This window comes from Podarcis vaucheri, assembly GCF_965113315.1.
Source record: "Podarcis vaucheri genome assembly, chromosome: Z".
NCBI lineage: Eukaryota > Metazoa > Chordata > Lepidosauria > Squamata > Lacertidae > Podarcis > Podarcis vaucheri.
The window spans coordinates 43,400,624-43,426,526 of NC_138758.1; the positions used below are offsets into that span (position 1 = coordinate 43,400,624).

At 45.3% G+C, this 25,903-nt stretch overlaps 2 protein-coding genes across 10 annotated transcripts in view; one reads left to right on the forward strand and one right to left on the reverse strand.

Moving 5' to 3' along the window:
• The window catches only part of CACNA1B (calcium voltage-gated channel subunit alpha1 B), a 341,428-nt gene extending 326,520 nt beyond the window's left edge, over positions 1 to 14,908 (forward strand). For 3 of the 9 annotated variants that reach the window (XM_082208748.1, XM_082208751.1, XM_082208752.1), the window contains 5 exons: positions 454 to 595; positions 2,560 to 2,709; positions 9,231 to 9,432; positions 11,430 to 11,629; positions 12,829 to 14,908. In XM_082208748.1, the coding sequence (XP_082064874.1) occupies positions 454 to 595; positions 2,560 to 2,709; positions 9,231 to 9,432; positions 11,430 to 11,629; positions 12,829 to 13,368 (1,234 nt within the window). In that variant the 3' untranslated portion in view covers positions 13,369 to 14,908. Of the gene's footprint in view, positions 1 to 453; positions 596 to 2,559; positions 2,710 to 6,019; positions 6,056 to 9,230; positions 9,433 to 11,429; positions 11,630 to 12,828 lie in introns of all 9 variants that reach the window. The other 6 variants (XM_082208750.1, XM_082208753.1, XM_082208754.1 and 3 more) reach the window with 4 other exon arrangements.
• Positions 14,909 to 20,624: 5,716 nt separating this feature from the next.
• Positions 20,625 to 25,903, reverse strand: part of SLC31A2 (solute carrier family 31 member 2) — a 287,433-nt gene continuing 282,154 nt past the window's right edge. Inside the window, exon 5 of the transcript XR_014215884.1 lies at positions 20,625 to 20,796. The gene's annotated coding sequence lies outside the window, so the exon portion shown is untranslated. The remainder of the gene's footprint in view (positions 20,797 to 25,903) is intronic.

Here is a 25,903-nt window from a genome sequence, read left to right on the forward strand (position 1 = left end):
TTGTGTAAGCTTATCAGTCAAAGCCATACCCTATCATACCAGCACTATTTTTCGAGAAAAAGAGGTGCTGGAACTCACCATGAACATGTCCCTCATTCTCTTAGAATGGCAATGGCGCCCACCTGAGAGGTGCCAGAACTAAGTTCCAGGGAGTTCTGGCCAAGAAAAGCCCTCTGCATCTTTCTAATGTTACCCTAGCTCCATGCATGCTGCCAGAAGGAGGTGGTTTATAAGGTTCTTACAAGACAGATCATTGTTGCAACGTTATGAGTCAGGAGAGCAAAGCTAATCCTGGGTCCATTTCTGTGCTTTTGGACAAGTCCCACCAGAGATGGTGCAATGTACCAAGATTTTGGTATATAGTATTGCATTCTTTGCAAGTCCTCTCTCTCTCTCTCTCTCTCTCTCTCTCTCTCTCTCTCTCTCTCTTGCCCTCCCTCCCTTGCATGACAGACCAACGCCAGAGGGAGGAGGAATCAAGGAGTCTGTTTCATGGGGGACTCAACGGACTCAGGATGTGTTTTACGAAACGAGGACACCAGCATTTGAGCGTGGCCATTCAGAAGAAATTCCCACTGAGCAGACAAGCAAACAGGTGAAGGTTAAATTTACTGTTTGGTACAGGAGGAGGCCTTCACTGGGCTAATCCCAAAAGCCCTGCTACACCAATGAAATGTACTTTCCAGTCTGCTATCATCTGGCAGAACAGAACAGCAGGCCTGGTCCAAGAAATGTTGCTCCCTAAGACAAAGGACAAGACCTCTCCCCCTTCCCATATTCTGTGTACTGAAGCCAGTGCTTGAAAAGGCAATTTAAAAAATGCAAACAATTTCTGACAGAAGGGAAAGTTACAGATAGGTAGCCGTGTTGGTCTGCCATAGTCAAAATAAAAAAAATCCTTCCAGTAGCACCTTAAAGACCAACTAAGTTAGTTCTTGGTATGAGCTTTCGTGTGCATGCAGGAAAGGAATTTTTTTATGGAAGGAATTTTTTTATTTTGACAGAAGGGAAGATACTCCAACACATGCCCACAGCATGTGCCTTGATGCTTTATCCTGATTGCATCACCAGCCCCTAGCAAACTGGCCAGTTCCTCCTTATAAAGAAGCTGTAGAATCCAGTGTGCCTGAAACTTCCATTTTTTTGTTGAATCAATCTCAGTTTGGAATCTAGAGAAACATTGCATATGGATGCTAAAACAACTTTCCATTGATTACACTGCATGGAACACCCCATTGCAATTTAATTTATTATGCAATATTGCTTTATACAAGTGAAAGGTGCCCCAAAGTGATTTACAGGAAAATTGAACTGCCAAATTACATAATACAATATCATTGCATAAGAAGATTAAAAATTGACTGGCAGAGGGGCTGGAGCACTACCTGCCCCTGTAATGGAGTTGGTATCATTACCCTTGGGACTACATTACTGAACCAGTGGCGTAGCATGGGGTGGGGGTGTCACGGGGTGCATGTTTTGAAGGGGCATACGTGGAAGCTGTGGAGACAGCTTCCTCACACAACAGCTCAATGGCACCAGCCACAGCTCCATTCCTAGGTCAAGTCTAACCTGGGAGCAGAGAGAGTAGAGTTGGTGGTAACACTGCCACCCACTTCCTGGGCTGTGGCAGCTTTCTTGCACCTGGCCACGGCTACTCCACTTCCAGGGCTAGCCTGACCCAGAGATGGACCCAGGGACGGAGAGAAAAGAGTAGGCAGCAATGCTGCAGCCCACTCTTCTGGTTTGCAATGCACAAGGGAGCAGCTCCACTCTTGGGTCAGGTGTGACCTGGGGGCGGAGAGTAGGAAGAAAGCTGGTAGCAGCTTCCTCACCCCTCTTCTCACTTGGGCTGTAGCATGCAAGTGAGCTCCCCCATGCTGTTTTGCGAAGCAAGCCGCAGGGGGCTCCCTCTGCTCCCCATCCCCCTCATGGATGTACCCCACATGCATGACCTGGGCGGCTTTAGCATATGCTCCACCACTGTGTTGAACTGTCGTGTATATAAATTGAATTGTCTTGGGTATAAATAGAAGTCACGTGGGTGGTGCTGTGGTCTAAGCCCCAGAGCCTGGGGCTTGCCGATCGTAAGGTCGGCAGTTGGAATCCCTTCAACTGGGTGAGCTCCTGTTGTTTGGTCCCAGCTCCTGCCCACCTAGTTCGAAAGCACATCAAGTGCAAGTAGATAAATAGGTAGTGCTCCGGCGGGAAGGTAAACAGTGTTTCTGTGCGCTGCTTGGTTTGCCAGAAGTGGCTTAGTCATGCTGGCCACATGATCCGGAAGCTGTCTGAGGACAAATGCCGGCTCCCTTGGCCTGAAAGTGAGATGAGCGCCGCAACCCCAGAGTCATCCACGATTGGACTTAACAGTCAGGGGTACCTTTACCTTTACCTTTAAGGAGCTAAGCACCACTGAGCTCAGCTGAGCAAGCAGAGGGGCCCTTGATATCTCACCTCTACCTCTGAGGATGCAGCAAGTAATTTACCACGATTACTGAGAACTTTTTTCTTTTGCCAGCTCCCTGCTTACTTCTGTGCTTCTGCCCCTATTTCTCTCAGGTAGTAGAAATGCGAGAGATCAGTCCAACAATGGCCAATGGTGAGCACCAGCCTGGCCTGGAGAGCCAGGGGCGAGCTGCCTCCATGCCCCGCCTGGCAGCAGAAACTCAGGTGAGCGCAGGAGGCTTAACTGGCAATGGAAGACTTACAGTAAGTCAGTGATTTAACACCTTCTTTCTGTCTGTTTGTCTTGTCACCTGGAAGACCTTTGGGAGGTTTATCAATGTGAGTGCTGCAGTGGGCAATTTGATTATGCATTTACCGATCACATAAATAATTGTGGTGTGATCTGGAGCAAGCATTCCCCATTACAGACAGCTTATCTGAGATCCATCTGCAATCAACAGAAAAGCAACAGGCTCCAGATCCTATTTGCTAGGCAACTTTGTTTGCTGGTTTTGTGGTATGTAAGTATGCATCTAATCATAGGGATCCATAACTTTTCATATACCTATCACCAAAAAGCCTGGCATTCTACAGACTCGGCTTTCTTCAGTAGAAACAGAATTGTACCACATTTTCCCTGAGCCTGCCTGCCTACAGAGCACTCCTCTTTTGCCAAGTTTCTCTTTTTCCACAGTTAAGATAAAGCTACACTTACAAACCTAAACCAGTTTCCAAACCTGTTTAGCCACCCCACCAATGAGTTCCAGGAAGGGGCTGGGACATTCTTCCAACATGAATTCTCAGTAACCTCCTGGAACTACAAGTTCTCATGGTTTTTGTAGAAGAAGATTCAGTGGCTGAAGGCAGCCTCCAACTGTTTTTTAAATTGCAATGCAGACATGCTCCCAGATATGCTTCCAAACCCAATAGAAAATTATATATGTGGAATTCACATGAATCCTGTGGCATAATTAGGTTCAGTAAGTAAGGTAGAGTTTTCTAGCTAGCTAAAAGTGGTGGGTACATAGTCCACTGCATGTTGTATCCCCTTACAGTAATTCAGGGCTCATCCACACCTTCATCTGTGCCACATTATCTAAGTCCGTGACTAAGCAGGGCTTTTTTTGTCCCACCACTTTCTCCAGGAAAATACTCAGTTTACTGCTGAATCATAACAAACATCAATTCATGTAAACGCAGTTGTCATATTTTCCACTTCGGCAATGGGACAAAAAACAAAACCCTCCTGCTCAAACCCGGACCTAGAAATCACAGGCCTGTGCCTAGAAAGCATGGCTCAGACTGAAGTATGGATGAGCTTTCAGTATTGGTTAAACAGTAATGTGAGGCATGACACGAGTACCCTAGACAGCTCTGAACAGCGCTTGGGCTGAATAATGTATAAAAGCAGAGCTCAGAAGTTGCTTCATCAGCAGTTATTGCCAGACTGAGCCATATATAAGATCTGTAACTCAGTACCACCTGACCTCACAGGACGAGAGGATCATGGAATGTTGTGGCAAACTCACAGTTAGAATAAGGAATAATTCACCAACTGATTCTATTGATGGTGGTCATTGATTTTATTCTAGGCGTGAAACTCTCCTGATTTCAGTTGCATTTCCCAAATTGAATTACTTACTAAGGATCTTCTGCCTTAATAAGAGAACCAGAAACATTTCATCTGCAGGAGATATATTTTTAAATCCTCCTCTTGTGCTTAGATAATGCAGCCTCAATCATCACCTGTGTGACTGAGCATTGTCTAGTCTTTCATTTCACACACCATTCCATCATTGACACATGGCTGGTGATCATTCTCCAGCTGCTCTTGGACCACTTCAATTCCCAACCCAGACAACAGGATGTCACTGCCCTGAGTTCCTTCAGCTAGAATTAGAGGTGTCATTGAAACTTGCATTTCTTCACTTAAAAATGAGGAAAGCTCATCATTCTGACCTCATATGCATGTATTCCTCAAAGGAACAACACAACATCATGCTGTCTCTCAAACCTCTCATTCCCTTTCTTCAACACAGTCCACCACACCCCTGAGATCCACTTGCTTACCTCCTTGCTTTTCAGTGGTGACAAGCAGGAGGTTTTGCCATCTTTTGCCCTCCATCACTGGTTGGCTGCATCACAGCCTACCATGAGCAATTGGGCTTGGGAAATATAGTTCCCCAAGGACCACAAGGACCACAAACATTTGCTGCCACTGGAGCAACAGAAAGGTTGGAAGTGGGTGGGAAGGGTGGCTAGAGCATCATAGGTGAGTTGAAATCTATAACAGAACAGAGCTGACATTTCTCAGAATACGTTTTTTCCTGAGACACTTTCTGAGATTTTTTCTCACACACACTTTGAAAAAGGCCAAATATTCTCCAACTCTTTTCTTGTGGCAGCTGCCATTCGCACCCACCCCCGCCTCATCCCTTAGGGGGGAAACAAATTCTGCTCTGGCGATTGCTAATGGTGAACTCTGTCCCCAAGATTTCCTCCTGCACCTAGAGGAATTTAGCTGAATCCTCACCCCCTGGGTTGTGTGTCCATGCATAGGGTAGAAATTTTAAGAGGTCTTCATCTCATGCTCAAAGCCATGATTTCCTTATTCTTGTTCTCCCTTCCTACATCATGCTAGAGCATGGGTGAAGAACGTATAGTCTGCCCCATGTTGGTGGACTCCAGCTCTCATCATCCCCAGCAAGAAGGACCAGTTGTAGCCCTGTAAGGTTTGGAGGGCTGTATATATAATGGGAGAGAGTGAGCAGAAAAGGGATTAAAGAGCAGCTGCTGGTACTCCACCTCCTTCTCAACACCACCCCCAGATTGAGCCAAATAGGAAACTAGTGATGGGAAGGAGCAGGGGGAGCTTCTGCAACTGAGCATTTTCCAGGGACTTTACTAAAAAGTGCCTCCCAGTGCATTGCGGTGCACCTTAGCAAGTGATCAACAGTGCTGTCCCCTGGCCCTAAGGCCTGAGTTTCAGAAACTTTCCCATCTGTTAATATTCTGCATGAATTGGGTGTAAGGCCTCCCTCTGGAGCAGGGATGGGAATCTCTGGCTCTCCAGACATTGCTGGACTCCGACCCCCATCAGCCCCAGCCAACATGCTTCACAAGGTAGGGTGATGGGAAATATAGCCCTCCAACATCTAGAAGGACCACCCTGTTGGATGTCCCATGCTTGTTGAGTTGGAGTGTGTAAATTGTAGTTCCAGCAACACTTAGAAGGGCCATGGGTATCCACAACCCTGCTTCAGAGAAGTCTGAGGAGATCTAACCTCACTTTCTTCCATTGGAAGTTCCATTTGAATAACCAATCACCAGTCTTGACTCCTCACCAAGTTCCATGGATAACGTTTGACTAACACCCATTTCTGTCTCTTGTCTCTTATTCATCCCCCCTTCCCTTTACCTGTTTGTCTCCCCTCTCTGGTTGCCCCTTCGTCCCCACCCTTTCTTCCCCACCTCTCCATCATCTCGTCTGCCGCGCGCACCTGCTGTGATGTCTGACAATGGCTGTGCTGGTGGGGGCTGCTTCCAATATATTTTCTGTCCGAATTTCTTGCAGAGAGGCAAAGTGCGGTCACCGGGGCGTTACCTGGCAGTATGTAGCTTGCTTGAACTTAAAAGTCGTATCCTCTCTAAAGTCTGTTCAATGAAGGGTGGGGAAGGTTTTTTTCCTTTGGGGCAACCTCCCAGGGGCCACATGGAAGTGGTGTGTGGGACCAGAGGCAAAATTTGGGGCAAGCCATAAATGGGAATTCTTCCTTTATACAATAGGTGAGTTTTTACAAACAGTTCTTTCCATCCTCTGTCCCCAGGCAAGCAAGCAGTGTTGTTGGAGTTAAAAGACACATTCCAGCCAGGCAAACACACTCAAGGAGAATATGAAGCAGGAGGAGTGAGGGGTGTGGCCTGGGGGGGCATCACAGGGACCAGATAGAAAGGCTTAGAGGGCTGCATTTGCACCCCAGACTGTCAACCCTTTTAGCTCCCCTTTCCCCGCTTGGGATGGCAATCTTCCATTAGAATGAAATGTGTTCTGCATTCAGATGCAGGGCCAGCTCCAGGTTTAAATGGGCCCTGATTGTGCTGGCACTGCTCCAAGCCCGGTTGCATCTAGCTGCTATTTAAATTTCCCACAATTCCTCAGAGCGATGGTAGGTAAAGGCCTTGCAGGAAAGTTGAATGGTGACCATGTGCGGCCATCCTAAGGACTGTTCAGAGTGTGGAATGCTGCTGTTCAGGATTCTAGCAACTCCATTCCATTTCCTGCTTTTCTGGGTCCTGCCCCCCCCCCATGCCAGCCAGCGTGTGGTGGTCACTGTGCATGCTCAGCCTCATTGGGCTGCTATTTGGTCATCCTTCTCTCACAACAGAACTTCCCAACGCCCCTCTCTATATCTATATTTGTACTTCTGCCGACTCTCAAGATTTATTTATTTATTTCATATATTTCTGTGCCACTTAACACTCTTTTTGAGGGGTTGAGATTTTCTCTAAGCTAGGTGGCTACCTCATTCTTGTCCATGGGTGGTGCCATTTTGGCTTCATGAATAACAACACTCACATGTTGACCATTGGGAACAGGGGGAGAGGGATAAACAAAATCTCTAAGTGGTTTAAATGGTGTCCCAGCCACACTGAAGTGACGCATGGATAAGTGGCTGGGGTGGACATCCTTTTTTGGGAGTTGTGTGTTTATAACTTTTAATTCAGAATTTCACAAACTGGGGAAATATCTGACATGTACCAGAGGCTGTCTGGTTGGAAGTAAGTCACTCTTGGGACTTCAGATACTCCTGGGCTACAGCCCTGGCACAACTTCAAAATCTAAGATCATTCCTGGAATATATCAGATTAATCAGGCTTCCTCAACCTCGGCCCTCCAGATGTTTTTGGCCTTCAACTCCCATGATCCCTAGCTAGCAGGACCAGTGATCAGGGATGATGGGAATTGTAGTCTCAAAAAAATCTGGAGGGCTGAGGTTGAGGAAGCCTGACACCAATAAATGCCCTTCCAGACATAAGCGCTATACCTTTAGAGCAGTATCATACCAATTTGAACAGTCATAGCTTCCCTCAAAGGATCCTGGGAACTCTAATGTGTTAAGCGTGCTAAGACTTGTTAGGAGACACCCATGCTCCCCTCACAGAGCTACAATTCCCAGAGTACCTTGGGAAGAGGGTTTGATTGCTTAACGACTCTGAGAATTTCAGAAAACAAGGGTCTTCTAACAATTCAAAGCACCCTTAACACTCTAAAGTGCCCAGTACTCTTTGGGGGAAGTCACAACTGTTTAAAGTGGTATGGTACATTTTTAAGTATCTGGTGGAGATGGGGCCTGACTATAGCGCTATGGCTGCTGTTCATTCCAATGTGGGAGCTTTGGAGCAGACCTTCCACATGACAGCTCACAGATCTCTGTTTTTTGGAAGCTGATGGTGCTTTTTCCTGCCCTCACAATGACAGGATGTTTCTGGATTCAGAAAAGGTCTGTGGCTGTAGTCACACCCCTTCTATGCCTCCCTTCCTCCAAGCAGCAAGCATCACAGTTACAAGCAGGCAGATGTATTTTGAATCTAACACCTGGCATTCCAGACTTCTTTTGGAGATTAGACAAGCAGAAATTTACTAAGTTCCCTGTTTTCGGTCTGAGCTAGGAATGCCCTCCTGTCAAAAAGAAAAGTGGGGGGGGAGGGGTTTAAAATTACAGAAGCATTTCAGTTCTTTGACAAAATGTTGCATTCATTCATTATTTATTTTTGCGATAGAAGAAAAAGTGGTTTGATTACTGCAATATTCTGGAATAGCAAAGGAATTATCATGATGGCATGTGGAAGAGTGCGGAAAAAACAGAAAGAAAAACAACCAGAGTTCTAGTTTCATAAAGAGTACACCTAGAAGGGCCATAGGAGCAGACTGAGTTGCCCCTGAGAAGTAGAGTGCGTTCTCTCTCCCACTGAATAACTGCAGAGAAAACCCCCACACGTCAGGAATAAGGGAGCATGGCCTTCCCAGCATCCCTTCCCCCCCACCCCTTTGACATTAAGAACTGAATGTGATGAGTTTCCTTTGCAAGTAAAAATACATTAGATTGCAACTTGGTGCTCTTGTCTTGGCCTGGGCAGTTCCTCCTTACACAAGTGTAAGGCTTTGAAGTGCTGGCTTTGAAAAAGGATGGTGAACACCTGTAGCCTTCCATATGTTGTTGGGCTCCAACTCCAATCAGACCAAATTATTTGTAATTCTTGTAGTCTAGCAACATATGGGGGGCCACTGGTCTCCTCCTCACTGTGATACAGGAAAAAAATATCTCTCCATCCTTGCCTAGAAAGAGCAAGTAGATTAGAAGGAAAGCCTCTCTCGATCAGGTCAATGGCCATTTAGTCCAGCATTCTGTTCTTTCAGCAGCCAACCAGATGCCCATTATGGGAAGCCCACAAGTGGGGCCTAAGTGCAACAGTGCTTTCTTCCCACATGTGATTTTCAGCAACTGATATTCAGAGGCATACTGACTCCAACAGTGGAGGTCAAGCATAGCCTTCTTGTCCTTCATGAATCTGCCCAGTACTTTTACAGAGACATTTAAGCTGGTGGCAGTTGCCGTATCTTGTGAAAAGTAAATTTGATAGGTTAACGATGCCCACCTCCCTGTTTTTGCCTTTAAGGGATGGAAAGAGAGCGCTGCACTAGGGAGGAGGGAGGCTACACACTGAAACCAACAACTACCTTGCGCTCTCTTCTTTCCCCAACCTCACCCTGCCTTTGTCCACAGCCCATCCCAGATACAAGCCCCATGAAGCGTTCCATCTCCACACTGAACCCACAGCGTCCCCATGCCACACACCTCTACGAGCATTCCCGGCCAGTGGAGCACACCCACCACCACCACCATCACCGCTGCCACAGGCGGAAAGAGAGGAAACAGAAGTCTGTCGACAAACCACCCAGCCACCTGGCTGATGGTGATGCTGCAGGTGAGGGTAACTTAAAAAATGGGTTGGGTGGTGTGCTTACATTTCACTACACACAAGACAGACTGAATGCATAGCCTTCATTACCTGTCTTTAGTAATAATAATAATAATAATAATAATAATAATAATAATAATAATAATAATAATTTATTATTTATACCCCGCCTATCTGGCTGGGCTTCCCCAGCCACTCTGGGCGGCTTCCAAAAGAATATTAAAATACTATAATACATCAAACATTAAAAGCTTCCCGAAACAGGGCTGCCTTCAGATGTCTTCTAAAAGCCTGGTAGTTGTTGTTCTCTTTGACATCTGGTGGGAGGGCATTCCACAGGGAAGGCGCCACTACCGAGAAGGCCCTCTGCCTGGTTCCCTGTAACTTGGCTTCTCGCAGTGAGGGAACCGCCAGAAGGCCCTCGGTGCTGGACCTCAGTGTCCGGGTAGAACGATGGGGATGGAGACGCTCCTTCAGATATACTGGACCGAGGCCATTTAGGGCTTTAAAGGTCAGCACCAACACTTTGAATTGTGCTCGGAAACAAGCACCAGGGAAGAATGTTTCTCTTCAACCAGGTGTTTGTGTGATTAACTTTCTATGGCTTTTTAAATTTGTTTGTGGGAGGATTGTTAATGGTCTGTTTTTGTTTTATTATGTATCTTGTATTCTCATTTCATATTTTTCTGTTGTGAACTTCCCCGAGGTCTTCAGAGGAAGGCACTATAAAAATAACAACAACAACGGCTACAAGTACAACAACAGCAACCATATTTTATAAAGGAGGGATATAAAAAGAAAATGGACTGGGAGGGAGGAGGAAATAAGACAACTCAGGTACAGGTTTATAGGTTGCAATGGTGGAGCTTCATGCTCCGGCACCAGGAAAGGGGTGGAGAGCAGGCGGGGTCAGGGCTGGCGCATGTCCTGGGGGTGTGGTGCGTGTCCTGGGGGCATAGCATGGGGGCATGGCACCCAGCGCAGGCAGGGGGGCAGCCACGATGGCATCCCACCACCAGGATCTCACTGCCGGGGGCGGTGCACTTGCCCCCACACTCCTCTTCCTCTGTCAGTGATAGGTTGCAAGTTCTTCCAATGGCTAGTTGGTATGAAAGAGTTCAAGGGGAGAAGGATTTAAAAGTTGCTGGTGTTGCATCCAATTTTTGTCCTCCTCAGCATAGATCCATTGAAATTAGTACACCTAAGTTAGTCAATTGCATTATTTTCAGTGGGTCTCATCTGAGTAGAACTAACATTGCATGCAATTCCTGATTTCTCAGCTGAGCCAATGGAGTAGCTCTGTTTCCCTTCCCTCCTCTCCTTCCCTCTGCTATACTCTGATAGGATGTCTGCTGTCAGGTGATGTTCTTATGATTATTGCCAGGGCTAGTACACTCTCACACCTGCAAGAGCCCAGATTCTGTACCTCCTCCACCTCCCGCAAAATTACCATATTTTTTGCACCATAACACTCACTTTTTTCCTCCTAGAAAGTAAGGGGGAATGTCTGTGCGTATTATGGAGGGAATGCCTATGGGTGGCATGCCTGCGGATTTTCCTCCTCTAAAAACTACGTGCGTGTTATGGTCGGGTGCGTGTTATAGAGCGAAAAATACGGTATGTAAGTAAAGGATAGACCATACACACTGGGCATCCCTGGGTATTTCTGTGTCATCTCAATTTAGTTCGGGTCATGGCCAGGGCTTTCTTGATGGGGGTGCCCAATTTATGGAATTCCCTTAAGAAAGCTGCCTGACAGCCACTTTTTATTTAGGGAAAGCTCAATGTTAGGACATCTGCTTTGCAGAAGGTACAAACCATGGCATCTCCAGGCAGGGTTTACAGAGACCACACTGTAAAATCCTGGAGAACTGCTGCCATTCAGGGCAGACAGTACTCAGTTAGGCCTACATTTAAGGCATGTTCCCATGTTTCTGTGGGAAGCAAGATGCTATCAGATGGGCCTCTGACAACACTAGGATTCCTTCTTCTTTGATGAGTAGGTGAAGCAACATCCAAAACCAAAAAGCAGGAGAGGGGCCGGTCCCAGGAGCGGAAACTTCACTCCTCTTCATCCTCTGAAAAACAGCGCTTTTACTCCTGTGACCGATATGGGAGCAGAGACCACTCACAGCCCAAGTTATCAGAGCGCAGTCGGCCAACGTCGCCCAATGGAGGGCAAGAGCATGGAACACAGAAACAGGTGAGGAGCCAGAAGGAGGGTGGGAAGAGGGTGGTGGGTACCTTCTACTGATGACTGAGCAACAGATGCCTTGGCCTTTGTCAGAGCTTCAGAAGCTCATGTACAAATTCTTGGCATTTGTCTTAACTTCATGTGGTTGGAGACTTCCTGAAGGGAGAGAAGAAGGTTGGCTGGGCAGCAGGTAATGGTTGCATCACTGTTGCTCTTGTGTTTGCTTGTACATTTGTGATTCAGTTTAAGCAACTCCTTTGTGGTGGAAGAAAGAGGGTTGTAATTTACCCCCTCCCTATAGTAAAATAAAATAAAATATGTGGGGGAAGCCAAAAATGATGGAGCAATAAAAGGGTGTGGTTAAGGCCCTTGCAAGTGAGCGATTGAAACCTCTAGCAAGAGCAATTTGCTCCCCACCAGCAGCCCACTGGGCAGGGAGAAAGAGGGAGAAAAGGCGGCATAAAGAAACTGTGGGAGAGAAGGGGTAGCAGAAAGAAAGGTGGCTCTGCCCATTTAAAGCTATGGCTCTGCCCGTCAGTGGTTCAGCCCTGCTGATTGCAGGAAGGTGTTTTTGTTTTGAAAAGTTTTTTCCAATGGATTGTGGAGAGGCATGGGATTGCGTCTCTGTCTACTCTTGAGTGTTTACTTGTATTGTGTTTTAAACCCATTTTTAGCTGTTCTAGTGTATGGTTGTGAATCACATTTATCTGAAAGGTGGTTCATAAGTTAAATTTGAGAAGGCTGAGCAAACAAGTCCCATAATGTTCAGTAATGCTTCTGGTCATGAAGCTAATCTATTGGGCTTTTGAGGCATGTGGGAGGATTTTGTTGGTCACCTTGCCATTCCCATTTGCCCCAGAACTGTCTGCTCTCCTACGTTGTCACACTAACCCACTGGATGTTCCCCCCATTTGGAATCCTTTCCTTCTCCAGCCCTTTTGATTTCCTGGGTCTATACCTCTGTTCCAGATTGCTCCTTAACACAGTTGTTCCCCGACTGCACGTCTAAACTCTCTCTTTCCATTTTCTTTCATCTTGTAACATATTCCCCTCACCCTTCTTTTCATGTCACTTGATCTTCTGTTGCTTGGTTCCCCACTATCACCTTCCCTGCCATACACCTCTGCGTTTGTCTGGTGTTCCCCCTCCCCTTCGTTGTTCTTTTTTTCCTTTTTTTGTTCATTTGCTTTGTTCCAATTTTCATGTAGGGCAGTGGTTCAGTTAATGAGAGCCCCTTGCTGTCAACTTCGGGTGCAAGCACCCCGTCCCGTGGCCGGAGGCAACTGCCGCAGACCCCACTGACCCCGCGCCCCAGCATCACGTACAAGACTGCCAACTCGTCGCCTGTGCACTTCTCCAGTTTCCAAACTGGCCTGCCAACTTTCTCCCCGGGACGCTTGAGCCGGGGTCTCTCTGAGCACAACGCTTTGCTGCATGGTGACTCCCAGGGCCCTTCGCAGCCCCTGATGGCCCGGATTGGCTCAGACCCTTACCTGGGGCACCGGGAAGACAGTGACAGTCCATACCATGCTGTGCCTGAGGACACACTCACTTTTGAGGAGGCTGTGGCCACCAATTCAGGACGGTCATCCCGGACTTCTTATGTCTCCTCCCTGACGTCCCAGTCCCACCAAATCCGTAGAGTCCCCAATGGATACCATTATACACTGGGCCTCAGTTCCGGCTCTGGGACCAGCACCAGAGCACGTAGCTATTACCATGAACGAGATGAAGATGACTGGTGCTAGCAGGGAAAAAAGCCGGAGTTCTTGCACACGAAACTGATGAATATTATACATAAAGCTCTGTGTTTATGTGTGCACACATACGTTCAGCCCCACAGCTTCAGGGCTGGAGGGATAAAGAGGAGGGAAGAAGTGCCTCCTCATGGAAACCCCCCCCCCCAAATGAAGAAGACTTGTCTCTGTGCATGCGCACAATGCTGTCAAGAGACGACGCCTCTCTCTCATACTGAAACCTGTCTGTCCTTTAGTGCTAGAAGGCCCTGGATCAGTAGGAATTGCTGTTCTTTGGAAGGACAGGGCAAGGGAGATCTTGTTCCTCTCTTGCTGCATTGCAGTTAACATCACCCTCTCCTTTCTCAACAATAAAACTGTAAGATAAGCAAAAGACCCCGAGAGGAAAAAAAACCAACAACTGTTGAACTTTCTGGGACTGGAGCATCATGCAGTTTTGGATAGAAAGAGGGGAAGGAAGGGACAGTCACAGTTACAAACAGAACCTATCATTTCTCTTGTCCACACTTTAAGAGGCAAAAATCACCCATGACGGCATTGGACTCGACATTTGGCAAGACGAAACCTTTTCAAGGGAGCCAGCAATGGGGCCCTTCAGCTGACAGAAGCCGCCATGCTGCCGTCTGTGACTACTTTGATTGGTTTGACTTCCCATTGACTTTTTGGAAAGCATCCCCTTCACTTGGGAGAGGAGAGCTGTTTGGCAGGCAAGGATGGCTCCCAGCCTGCTGCTGCTGCTCCTACTGCTGACAACTTAAAAATCAGTTCCTCTGTTTTGGATGTGATATGCCCCCTTTCATAATTTTGTCTTGTTTACAATCAAAGCACGAGAGTGAGTGAGAGAGAGAGAGAGAGAGAGAGAGAGAGAGAGAGAAGGGTGGGGTCTGGCAAAAGAAAATGTGTCATTTGGTTTTATATTGAGCTGTTAGATAAACTAACTTTTCATTGTGTGCATTTTTTTTTTGTAAATTGTACAGTAAAAGAAGAAGAAACAAACAAACAAACAAAACCAAGAGTCCTCCACTGTAGAGAACTAGTCCTATTGTCATTCCAGCTCCACTGTTGTTTCATACTGAAGGCGCCAATTCTTCACTACTAAGTGCCTGATCTTAGGAATCTCTCATGGTGAAGACGCAATCTCTTGTTCCCGATGCATCAGGAGGATGCGTGTGGTGGAGCGGGGTGACCCACAAGGAGGGTTTGGAAGGCTTCAAGTATTGACCAGTGCTGAGTCAATATTTCCACATAGATTGGAAGGCGGCCAAGTACAAAATTCTGTGTGTGCTTTTTTCAGATCTTGTTGTGTGGGGGGGGGTGGGGGGGTGCAGGGATATTAGAGAGATTTCAACAAGCATCTAGCAACAGGGGCAAATGTTCTTCTGCCAAAAGCAGGGCCCTACTGCTCTACACATCTAAGTCTTAACTTGGTTACAGAAGCTCTGGTTGCTCTTCATGGCACATTGTTGGGTGTTGAAGACAATTGAAGAGACTTGTGATTATTGTCCTTTTTTGTGGTGGTTTGAGGGGTGGGGGGATAAAACAAGAAAGCCCCGAGGGAAAACCCTAATTCTGATTCTCAGGGATGAGATTTCTGCTCTTTTTGTCTCTGTGTGTGTGTGTTTCTGTGCATCAGGTGCTTGTTTCCATGTGTGTGTGTGTGCGTGTGCTTGAGCACTTTCATGAAAAGCTAAAACATTGTTATTCAAAAACCAAACAAACAAAAATAAAACACCTGCACATAACAAAGCTGAAAGACCCAGCCCAACCTGAGGAGGGCAACATTCTATGTTTTGAGAGTGAGCAGAGGAGAGAGGCAGTGATAAGAGAGTGATAAGAGTGATAAGAGATTTGCAGGGAAAAGTGACCCCATCACAAGACAAGAAGCTGTCATATACAAGTACATTTAGATTAGTCATGTGACAGCTCTCTGGTGTTCCAGGCAGGAGGGAAGTGTCTCTTCCCGTCCTACCTGGAGATGACAGGGATTGAACCAGGACCGACTTAGGCACAGCCTCTTTCTGCACCTTAAAACTATCATGTGCTTCATACAGGCACAATTGTGTGGCCGACATTGTCTGTGGCTCCTTGCCAGGGTTTAACACTTTGGGAGCAAATCCAGGTTTGTCCCCCTTAATGTCTGAAATAACTCTGAGGGAGGAAAGTGGGGCAAAATCCTCTCAGGGCTGAACTACATAGGACATTAAAATGTGCCTTTGTTTAACCCTTGCCTCTGTATTGGAAGGAGATTCCCCCTGCCCTGCCATTTAGCACCTTTGGAGAATGGGTTATCAGCAGGACCATAGCAGGAGTGGAATTTCTTTCTGCTGTGATCCTGGCGATTTTCAAACCAAACCTTGACATTATTTGCATTTTTTTTAAAAAAAAAACATCACTTGCAGGAGTTAAATGTTAAATGCAAATGCACATTTAAATACATATGCTAAGCTGCACATTACATGTTATTGAGTGCAGGGGGGTGGTAGTCAACACGATGGCCTAGATATGTTGTAAACTCCCATCAGCCCCAGCCAGCATGGCCAGTGGTCAGGACTGATGGGAGTTGTTCTCCTTTAAGATGCGATGGCTGCCACATTGACATTGTTGCATAAAGAGCAAAGCCACTTTTGCAGGGTGGATGGGCTATATTTCAAGCAGAGAAGCAGCTGGAGAGAGGAGAAAGTGGATATTTAACTCTTTCTCTGTGTTCTCTGAAATGCTACAGCTCTAAGGAAAGGGGAGTTTGAATTGGGTCCCATCCCGTTTCTCCCATCTTGCCACATCTCTGCTCTAAACCTCCCCGCTCCTTAAAAACTGTTGCCAGGGTTTTCTTATCCAGCTTTCTCAGATTGGGCTAAAAAGTGCTTTCCCCAAGGGAAAGCAGCAGACAAAGGAAGTGTGGCTAAGCCCTGGGTTTACACAAATGACATTTCCAAGTAGGGTGAATGTCAGTTTCCTCTCACTGTCCTAGGGTATATGATCAGTCATGTGACAAAGGGATAGACAACCTGTGGATAAAACTTATTACTGCAATTTTCTTGATCTTGGGCAGCTCCAGGAAAGTGAGCCCTGTGGTCATGAAAGCTGCAGAGGTATCCGTGCATCTTTGCTTCATTCAGTATCATGGACTAAAATAAAAGTAGGCCAATATTTCTTACTGATGTTGAATTCCAAACGCCCATCACCCAAGGGCATTGCTTGTTCTGGCTGGGATGATGAACTCCAACTAAGCTCTACTCGGTGTAAGCCCATTGAAGTTAATGAGCCTAAGCTGTGCCCATCCATTTCAGTGGGTCTACTTGTAAGTAGGACCAGCACTCAACAATGCCTGGAGGGCACCCAGGAGTCCACCCTTGGACTGAAATGTCCCTGTGAACTCTACATGGGACACATTTCCCTATGATTTCTGTACCTTGAGGCAGCTGGGGAGGCTGGTTTGGGGGAGGAAGTTGAAAAGAGATGTGGGAAGAGGCTGCCCTCCTCCCTCAGATGGGTTTGTTTCCTTCATTTGTAACCAATGTCTGTTTCTGAAGCAAATGTGTTCAGATCCACATGGTTGCAAATGAGTCTTTCCATAGTTTTGCCTCTTCCCTGGGAAGTTCCTTAGGAGTTCCTTGTGTGGTTGCTCAGTTCTCCCCTCTGCTTCCTGGTTTGTGTTAAAAATAATGGACTGGATCAAAAGGGTCCCGTCTCTTAATGGAAATGAATCTTTCTCTCATACAAGCAGCCCCTCCATTTGAAGGATCTCACGAAGGGGAATCTTTGGATCTTAACCACAGTGCCTCTTATTCCACTGTGCTGGAGAGGTTTTTCTTGTCAGAAAGAGCAAGTAAAATATGATCTGTTTTTGAAGGCATTCCCTTTTTAATCTCTACGAACTGATGCATTATATTGTCACTAGGTGCTGCTACAAGTGCAGTTAAGCGCAGTTATTCAGAAGCAGGAGAACTGCAAGAGAAATCAGAAGAAAATACCAAATTTTGCTAGAGAAAGCTGGTTTTGTTTTGTTTTTAAATTGCCCCAACCTTATTTGAGCACCCTGCTGTTATCTACTCATGCCTGCATGTTAAGAAACCCATTTGACTCAACTTATAATCAGATTTTTAATATCACACTCAAGTATTGAGCACCACTAACACCATAGCCTTTCGGGGGCCTATCTAGTTATAAATTGAGTCAAAGGTGTTTCTTAACATGCAGGCATGAGTGAGGACAATGCTATTTACAACATTATTCTCTTTAAAAAGAGCAAAAGTTCAAAGCTATTCTCAACTATTTCATAAAAGAGGAAGCCGCCACCATTTAAATAGGAGGCAGTTATCCCAAACCATTACTGGAACAATATTTCAACCACTACATTTTTTTAAAAAGAAAAATAAACGCTGATAAACCAATTGGCCAAGGAAATATAAATACTTCACTGTACCTTTGAAATTGTCCTATTTTCCCCCTAATGATAACTTGTTCTCTCAAGACACTTGGGATAACTTTCTGTAGCATTGTTAGAGGTTTTCCTCATGTATCAATATTTCTTCAGATTTCACCAAAGTGACATCTAGTGACAGATCAAAAGTATAGCAAACATTATGATGCAGTATTTTTTAAAACACCAGCCAAAACAGGAGGTGAGACTACCGGGGAAAAGAGTCAGCATCATATCCCAGTATATTCCAACCACAAAAAGAGCTAACTTCAGATTTTGATAGTTTAATTTCACCTTAAGGTCGCACTCCGTGCAGAATGAGCAGCAGCCTGTGCAAGCCAGGGTTTGGGTAGGATTGTTTATTTGGCAGGCTGTTTTATTTTAAGAAAGGGATTGATTCTGTAAGACAGCTTGCTTAATGTGTTGGGATTGTTAAACAGAACATGGCATCCTACTGATGATGACAAAAAAGGCCCAAAGGGGGAAATGGAGGAATAGTGAAATGACCAGAGGCAGGTCAACATGGCGCGCACACACGCACACACGCCCCGATACCACCTCAAGGCTTTACTTCTAGGGTATTCTGACCTTTGTTTTGTTTTCTGATTTTTGACCAATCTCATCCCTGGACTATATTCCAGCACACTTTTCTCTCTCAATTTATCTCTCTCTCTCTCTCTCTCTCTCTCTCTCTCTCTCTCTCTCTCTTATTAATCCACATGTAATTATGCATACAGAAACTTCATTAACCAAAAGAAAAGAACAGAAAGGAAGGGTTAATAGATCTTAGATGTGATTTTTTTTTTTAAGCAAACAAACAAAAACACTGTAGGGCTATGCAACAAGATGACACTTTTCACAAATCAAATGAAAAATGGAAAAAGAGGTGAGCAAACTTTTTTAAAAAATAATTTAAAAAAAAACATAATCCATTCCACAGCTTTTATATGTTGGGTTCCACAACCCCCACCCCACACACTTTTCCTTGTCTCAAGCTACAGCATGACCGTGACCAAACATTTTTCTACATTTTACATATAGAAAAGGCACAAAACTTTCTTGGAAATTTTAAAGGGGGGGGGGAATACTCCAATAAATAAAATGGGAGGAGAATAGCCCTCTCTGAGCATGCATGCAAAATATTGAGAGCTGAAGATAAATGGCTTTAACTTTTATTTTGGTTTATCCTTCCTCCTCTATTCTTTCTTTCTCTCCCATGCACCCACGCACCCCCACACCAACCCCATATGAATCAATTGGATGTGAGAGCCCCACACAAATAAAATGGAGGCGCTTCACAGTTGCAACTTACATGTGAAATGTGAATAAATAAATTCTTGCATTAGAAGAAGATTAAGGCTGGGAATCCTCGGGGGAAGGACGTGTGGGTGGGTGGGCGGGTGGGTATTGTGAGAAAGGAGCATGGTGGGTTTTGAATATATTGTTGCCACTGCAAATACCTATCTCAGTGGTTGACATATCCAACCTTCAATTTGCAAACAGCCCTAAATGCTGTCTTGCTTTCAATGCACATGAAGGTTCCAATACAGTTGAAGTTAGCAATGGCTAAGTCTCATCTAAACAAAAGAGGTGCCATTGGAGTTTGGGAGCAGAGGTCTAGATTCCTCAGCAGAATGCTCAGGGCTGAGAATACCACATTTTGAAGGAAGACACATCACTGTCTAGGAGGAGAGGGTCCCATTAAGTCCAGAAACTTAAAAGTACCCAATTCCCCCATTGCTTTAAAAAAAAAGAAATCAGCAACGAGACCCAAGTTAGCCGCAACAGGTTGATTCTGTCGGTTTCAATGGGACATAGCCAGAGCTAACTTTTGCTAGAGCAGAGGTCAGGGATTTCCCAGAATCCCCTTTGTGCATTGCCAAAACTTTAAATGCAACAACCCATTTTCTGCATCCAGAATAAGTCTAGTGGTGGCTGTACTTTGAATAAGTAACATTTGCATGTAAAATATATACATATTATATAAATATATACATACATACATATATATAAATCTATATATATATAAAGTATGTGCATGGTAAAAATGTTTATCTTCGTACTTTTTGATACGATGTATTCATCAGTTGTTAATTTTTAATTATATTTGATATGAATTGGGGGGTTTGTTGCAAAATTTATATTTTAAAAAAACAGTGTTTAAAAAAAAACCTGAAGGGAAGTTCCAAACATGCAACACAACTGGAACTTTGCTTGGGGATTTGATGGGGAGGGCTGGGAATTCTGTGATTGAATAGTTTGCTGCCTGAGTAATATTTATCAGCCAAACTTTGGATTCTGCAGTTGTTTCTACAATTACATTTTGTATGAAGCAAAGTCCTTGAATTAAAATAATAAAACCTTAGGAAAAGAGTTCTAACTGAATGTGGTGTGTGCCAAATGGCAAAGAGATCATTCTGTGCTGTTTTGTGCTTATCCCTCTCCCCCACCCAGGAATCCAGAAATCACATTTATATAAAGTAGGGGGAGGGGTTACAAGTAAAATAAAAACAGCCATAGCAGTGAGAAACATATGGTAGCTGAAATGATTTTTGGATGAGAAAAGTCTAAAGGAGGTAGCCACTTAGAACTAGTGATGTTGATGAAGTTCCTGTGTGACTGGCACGGAGTTTGAATTTGTTCGGCCCACGATGCCCAGCACCACTGCAGATAAAAATAGCACTTCCTTGAAAAGTTACCTGGCTTGGGTTGGTGACTATCAGTGATATTTTTCCAGAAAAAGAGGTGCTGGAACCCACCATGAAAAATCTCCCATGTTCTCTTATACAGTGGTACCTCAGGTTAAGAACTTAATTCGTTCCGGAGGTCTGTACTTAACCTGAAACTGTTCTTAACCTGAAGCACCACTTTAGCTAATGGGGCCTCCTGCTGCTGCCACGCCGCCGGAGCACAGTTTCTGTTCTCATCCTGAAGCAAAGTTCTTAACCTGAGGTACTATTTCTGAGTTAGCGGAGTCTGTAACCTGAAGCGTATGTAACCTGAAGCGTATGTAACCCGAGGTACCACTGTAGTGGCAATGGCACCCACCTAAGAGGTGAGTTCTGGCTGGAAAAACAAAAACAAAGCCCTGATGATTAGGTACTTGCAGCACATACCTCCCTGGCAACTTGTACACTGTCATGACTACATTACAAAATAATAAACTGGGGCGATTTTTATTTTTATTTTTTGGTCAACTCAAGGTAAGTATGGGTATGCCAAGTTCACAATCCCATTGCTTTGACCCACCAGGTCTAGAAGAAGGGGTGTAACCATTAGCAATGTCACTTAAAGAATGCCGATGGAATCCAGAGCAGAAAGTCCTGATAGCATTTTACCAAGAAAACTGTTTAGCCATAGGACATCATTGTGACCAGTTATTTATCAACACTGAACTACAGGAAACATGAAGGAGTAATCCAATGCCCTGCTGTGAGTCAACCTAAACCAAAGCAGTGAGCAGTCCCAGCCAAATGAATAGTCTAGTATTAAAAGTATGCAATATTGTAGTTAAGGTGAAGCCTTATACTGTAGGAGACTGCTTCTCAATGTTCTGGGCCAAACAACATCTGAAACTGCTGCTGGCCACATTATTGGACAATATAGATCTAAAATTAGTTAAGAGAATCTCAGATAATTGACACAATAAACAATTCTTAGATTTCTTAAGTCTACAAGAGGCTAGGCAAGCTATAATTGCTACTTTCTTTTAAGGGAGGGACAGCAACTGGCAACTTAGTGTGTTATATTTCAACAAAACTTTCCATTTTGGTTTGTCACATTTTTCCAATCCTAATTCAGTTCCCCACATTTACAAATCAGTGCAATTTAAAAAGAAAAAAAAGTTCCTCATGAAAATTCATCCAGCATTTTAGTGCAAATTTCTCCTAATACAAATTTTTGTTTACAGTTTTGCCCAGTTCACACATTTCTGCAAATCATTTCCCCTTAATACATTTTGTATGATATTTCCACTAATATATGCATTTTATTGCACACTTTACTGCAGTAACATGTACTTTTGAATATGTTTCTTGGCTGGAGAACTGTGCTGTACAATCTGGAGGAGTGTCACTGTAATTTTCCCAGGATGCATGAGCTCTTAGTGTGTTTCACAGGCCCTCCTGCTTGCTCAGCACCATTCCAACTGCACCAGCGATTTGGGGTTCAAATTTATGTATTTGGGCTTATGAAAAGGAAAATGCTAATTTTTTACAGGGGGTGGGGGGTGCTAGAAATTGCTTGTTTTTTTAAAGCCCAATAATACTAAATACCAAAATGAGATGGCAGAGTTATGTGGCAGCAGAGACTTGAGAGTTAGAATGAAGGATGAAATCTGAAGGCTCCTCAGAGGTAAGTCACACCAAATTCAATTGATATAGGGCTACACACCAACATATTTACTATAGCCTAAGATTTTGTGCACTGTATCTCATCAGAGACAGAGGAAGAGATGGGCCAGGAACCATGCAGCAAACTAGTCACATAACCACCAGGATCCTGCTAATAAAAATCAGGGTGCTCAGTGTTTTGGCTCCGAGCTGTTGCAGAAGCCAGCCGATTTGTGTGAGAGCACAAGACCAAAAAACAAATGCATTTTGGTCCAGTGCTTCGGAGCAAGCCAGCTGACTCGTGCAAGAGTGCTGGACCAAAAAACCTGGGACAATCAGAAAGCATCATGGTTTCTGTAATTCTAGGATGTCCTACTCAAATCAGGATGGTTGAGGGGTATGCAGCCATCAGGCTGAAGGATTAAAGTCATAACCAAAGAATAAACCAGGAAGTAGAATTGAGTATGAAGTAGGCACAAAGGACAACTAAATATAGGAACATGTCAAAGATCTGGAAGATCAAGTCGCTAAAGCAAAGCTCAGTAGGTACAGGAAGCCCCGTTATACTCCTTCCTGCCTCTGACCTTTTACCTAAGAAGATATTGTCTTCAATTCAGTGGTTTGCTACTTGGGGCAGTCACCCACGCACACAGATTCCAGCACCTCCTCATCCTCTCCGCGTAGACTGTATCAGGAGTGGGGAGCAGGCCTGTGCAGCAGGTGGCGAGGGGGAAGCAGCCAGGTACATTTGCCCCAGGCCTCAGAGGACTAAGCCAGCCAGGGACCACTGCTTTTTTGTTTGAGTTTATAATTTTACTCTAACATGACTCCCGCCTCCGTGCCCCAAACATGCTGTGCCCAGGCCTGGTAGGGAGCATCAGGTCTAGGGGCCAAATGTGCCCTGCAGGCCTCTTTATCTGGCCCTTGGGATTCTCCCTCATTCGTCCCTCATACATTCTTTGAACTCTTTGGCTCAAATGTGTCCTTGAACTTGGATGATGCCTCTTGCTTGCCTGGAGAGGGGTGCATTTGTGTGTGTGTGTATCAGCATCTGATTTATACTACACAAAGGTAAAAGTCACATCCGTTGCTGCACCTACTTCTGGCCACATCCACAAATGGCATGTGGCCCCTGGAAGCTTCCCCACAAAGGAATGCAGTCTGAGGCTGAAAAGGCCCCTCACCCCTAGTGTATACACATTTATGGATATGATGGACTAAATAAAAATGCAAGGGTGGCAAAATTGCTGTGAAAGATAACAGACAGTTTGTTAATGATTCAGTGTAAAGCTTAAATATTTACAAGGTTAGAATCATCAAATTGTAGAGTTGGAAGGAACCCTAAGGGTCATCTAGTCCAACCCCTTGTAATGCAGAAATCTCAACTAAAGCATTCTTGATAGATGCACCCAACCTCTGCTTAGAACCTCCTTCCTTGGAAGGAGATGGCCATCCAACCTCAGTTAAAAACCTCCAAGGTAGGACAGGCCACCACCTCACAAGGGAGACCTTCCACCGTTGAACAGCTCTTGCTGTCAGAAAGTTCTTCCTTATCTTTAGTTGGAATCTATCTCCTTTCTTGGAGCTTGAAGCCATTGGCTCAGGTCCTCCAGAGCAGGAGAAAACAAGCTTGCTCCATCTTTCATGAGGCAGCCCTTCAGATAACTGAAGGTGGCTATTATATCTCCTCTCAGTCTCTTTTTCCAGGCTAAACATACCCAGCTCCTTCAACCACTCCTCACAAGGCTTGGTTTCCAGACTCTTGATCAATCTTGGTCACCCTCCTCTGCACACGTTCCAGCTTGTCACTATCTTTAAACTGTGGTGCCCAGATCTGGACACAGGACTCCAGGTATGGTTTGATTAAGACAGAATACCCCCCTGACCATTAGGTCCAGTCGTGACCGACTCTGGGGTTGCAGCACTCATCTCGCTTTATTGGCTGAGGGAGCCAGCGTACAGCTTCTAGGTCACATGGCCAGCATGACTAAGCCGCTTCTGGTGAACCAGGGCAGCACATGGAAATGCTGTTTACCTTCCCGCCGGAGCGGTACCTATTTATGAGAGCCAGTGTGGTGTAGTGGTTAAGAGCGGTAGTCTCGTAATCTGGGGAACCAGGTTCGCGTCTCCGCTCCTCCACATGCAGCTGCTGGGTGACCTTGGGCAAGTCACACTTCTTTGAAGTCTCTCAGCCCCACTCACCTCACAGAGTGTTTGTTGTGGGGGAGGAAGGGAAAGGAGATTGTTAGCCGCTTTGAGACTCCTTAAAGGGAGTGAAAGGCGGGATATCAAATCCAAACTCTTCTTCATCTACTTGCATTTTGACATGCTTTTGAACTACTAGGTTGGCAGTAGCAGGGACCGAGCAACGGGAGCTCACCCCGTTGTGGGGATTCAAACTGCTGACCTTCTGATCGGCAAGTCCTAGGCTCTGTGGTTTAACCCACAGCACCACCCGAATTCAAGACAGAATAGAGCAGTACTATTACTTCTGTGTACTTCTGTTGATGCAGCCTAGACTAGTGTTAGCTTTTTTCTGCTGCTGCATCATGCTCTTGACTGATGTTAAGCTTGTGGCCCATGAAGACCTCACATGTACTGCTACTAAGCCAGGTGTCCCCCATCTTATATTTGTGCACATGGTTCTTCCTGCGTAAGTGCAGAACCTTACCTAGTTTTTGAATCTACTAAGTTCATATTGAGTCCTGCTTCTGTCTTCAGCAGCATTAGCTACCCCTCCCGGTTTGGTGTTATCTGCAAATTTGATTAGCATCTTCTCAATACTTTCCTGCAAGTCATTTATAAAGATTCTGAACAACCATGGGTCCAGGGCTGAAGCCTATGACCATTCATAATACTGTATTTGTTGATAGCGCACTCACCCTTGCTTTCCTGTGTTCATTGACACCCACAGTGAGAGTGGAAACCACCATCTCAAGGGAGACCTAAGCAAACAAGTTTTTTAGGTTTTTCTCCTGATGCTTGCTGGGAGATTTAAGGGAGACAGGAACCAAGAAAGCATACAAACATAGCTTTGTTCAATTGCAATCTGAAGTGGCATGCAAGGAGAGCCCTGCTGGATCAAGCCAAAAACCCATTGAGTCCAGCATCCTGTTCTCACAGTGGCCAACCATATTTCCTAATGGGAAGCTGGCAAAAATGACCTGAGTGCACCATCACCTCTTCCCATCTGTAATTCCAAGCAACTGGTATTAAGTGGTATGCTTTCTTCAACAGTGAACCTAACCATTGCAGGTAGTAAATGAGGGGAATGTCAGCGGGCTTGGAAGAGTCACAGGGATTGCAGGGGGGGGTGGTTAAGGGAGAGGGACCCAAAATAGCATAATGAGAGGGTGTATCTGAAGAGAGGATGTGAGGAGGGTCCTCAAGGCCAGACTGAAAAGCCCCATGCCTGAGGTTTCCCACTCTCATTTTAGATTATCAGGGACTGTACTCTGGGTGACCCCGCCAAAGAAAGATTGGACAAGAGGAGGGGCCTTTTCAGTAGTGGCTCCTTGCCTATGGAATGCTTTCCCCAGGACAGGTCTGTCTGGCACCAGCCCTGAATGCATGCAGGTGCAAGGCAAAGTGTGTGTGTGTGTGTGTCCACCCACCCACCCACCAGGGTTTTGAATGATGAGTTGCTGCTGCTTCTTGGAACGGGGAGAGTCTGCTTTTCACATTTTTACAGCAAGCACCTCAAAGGTGATGGAATGGATTTTGTGTGTGTGTGTGTGTGTGTGTGTGTGTGAGAGAGAGAGAGAGAGAGAGAGAG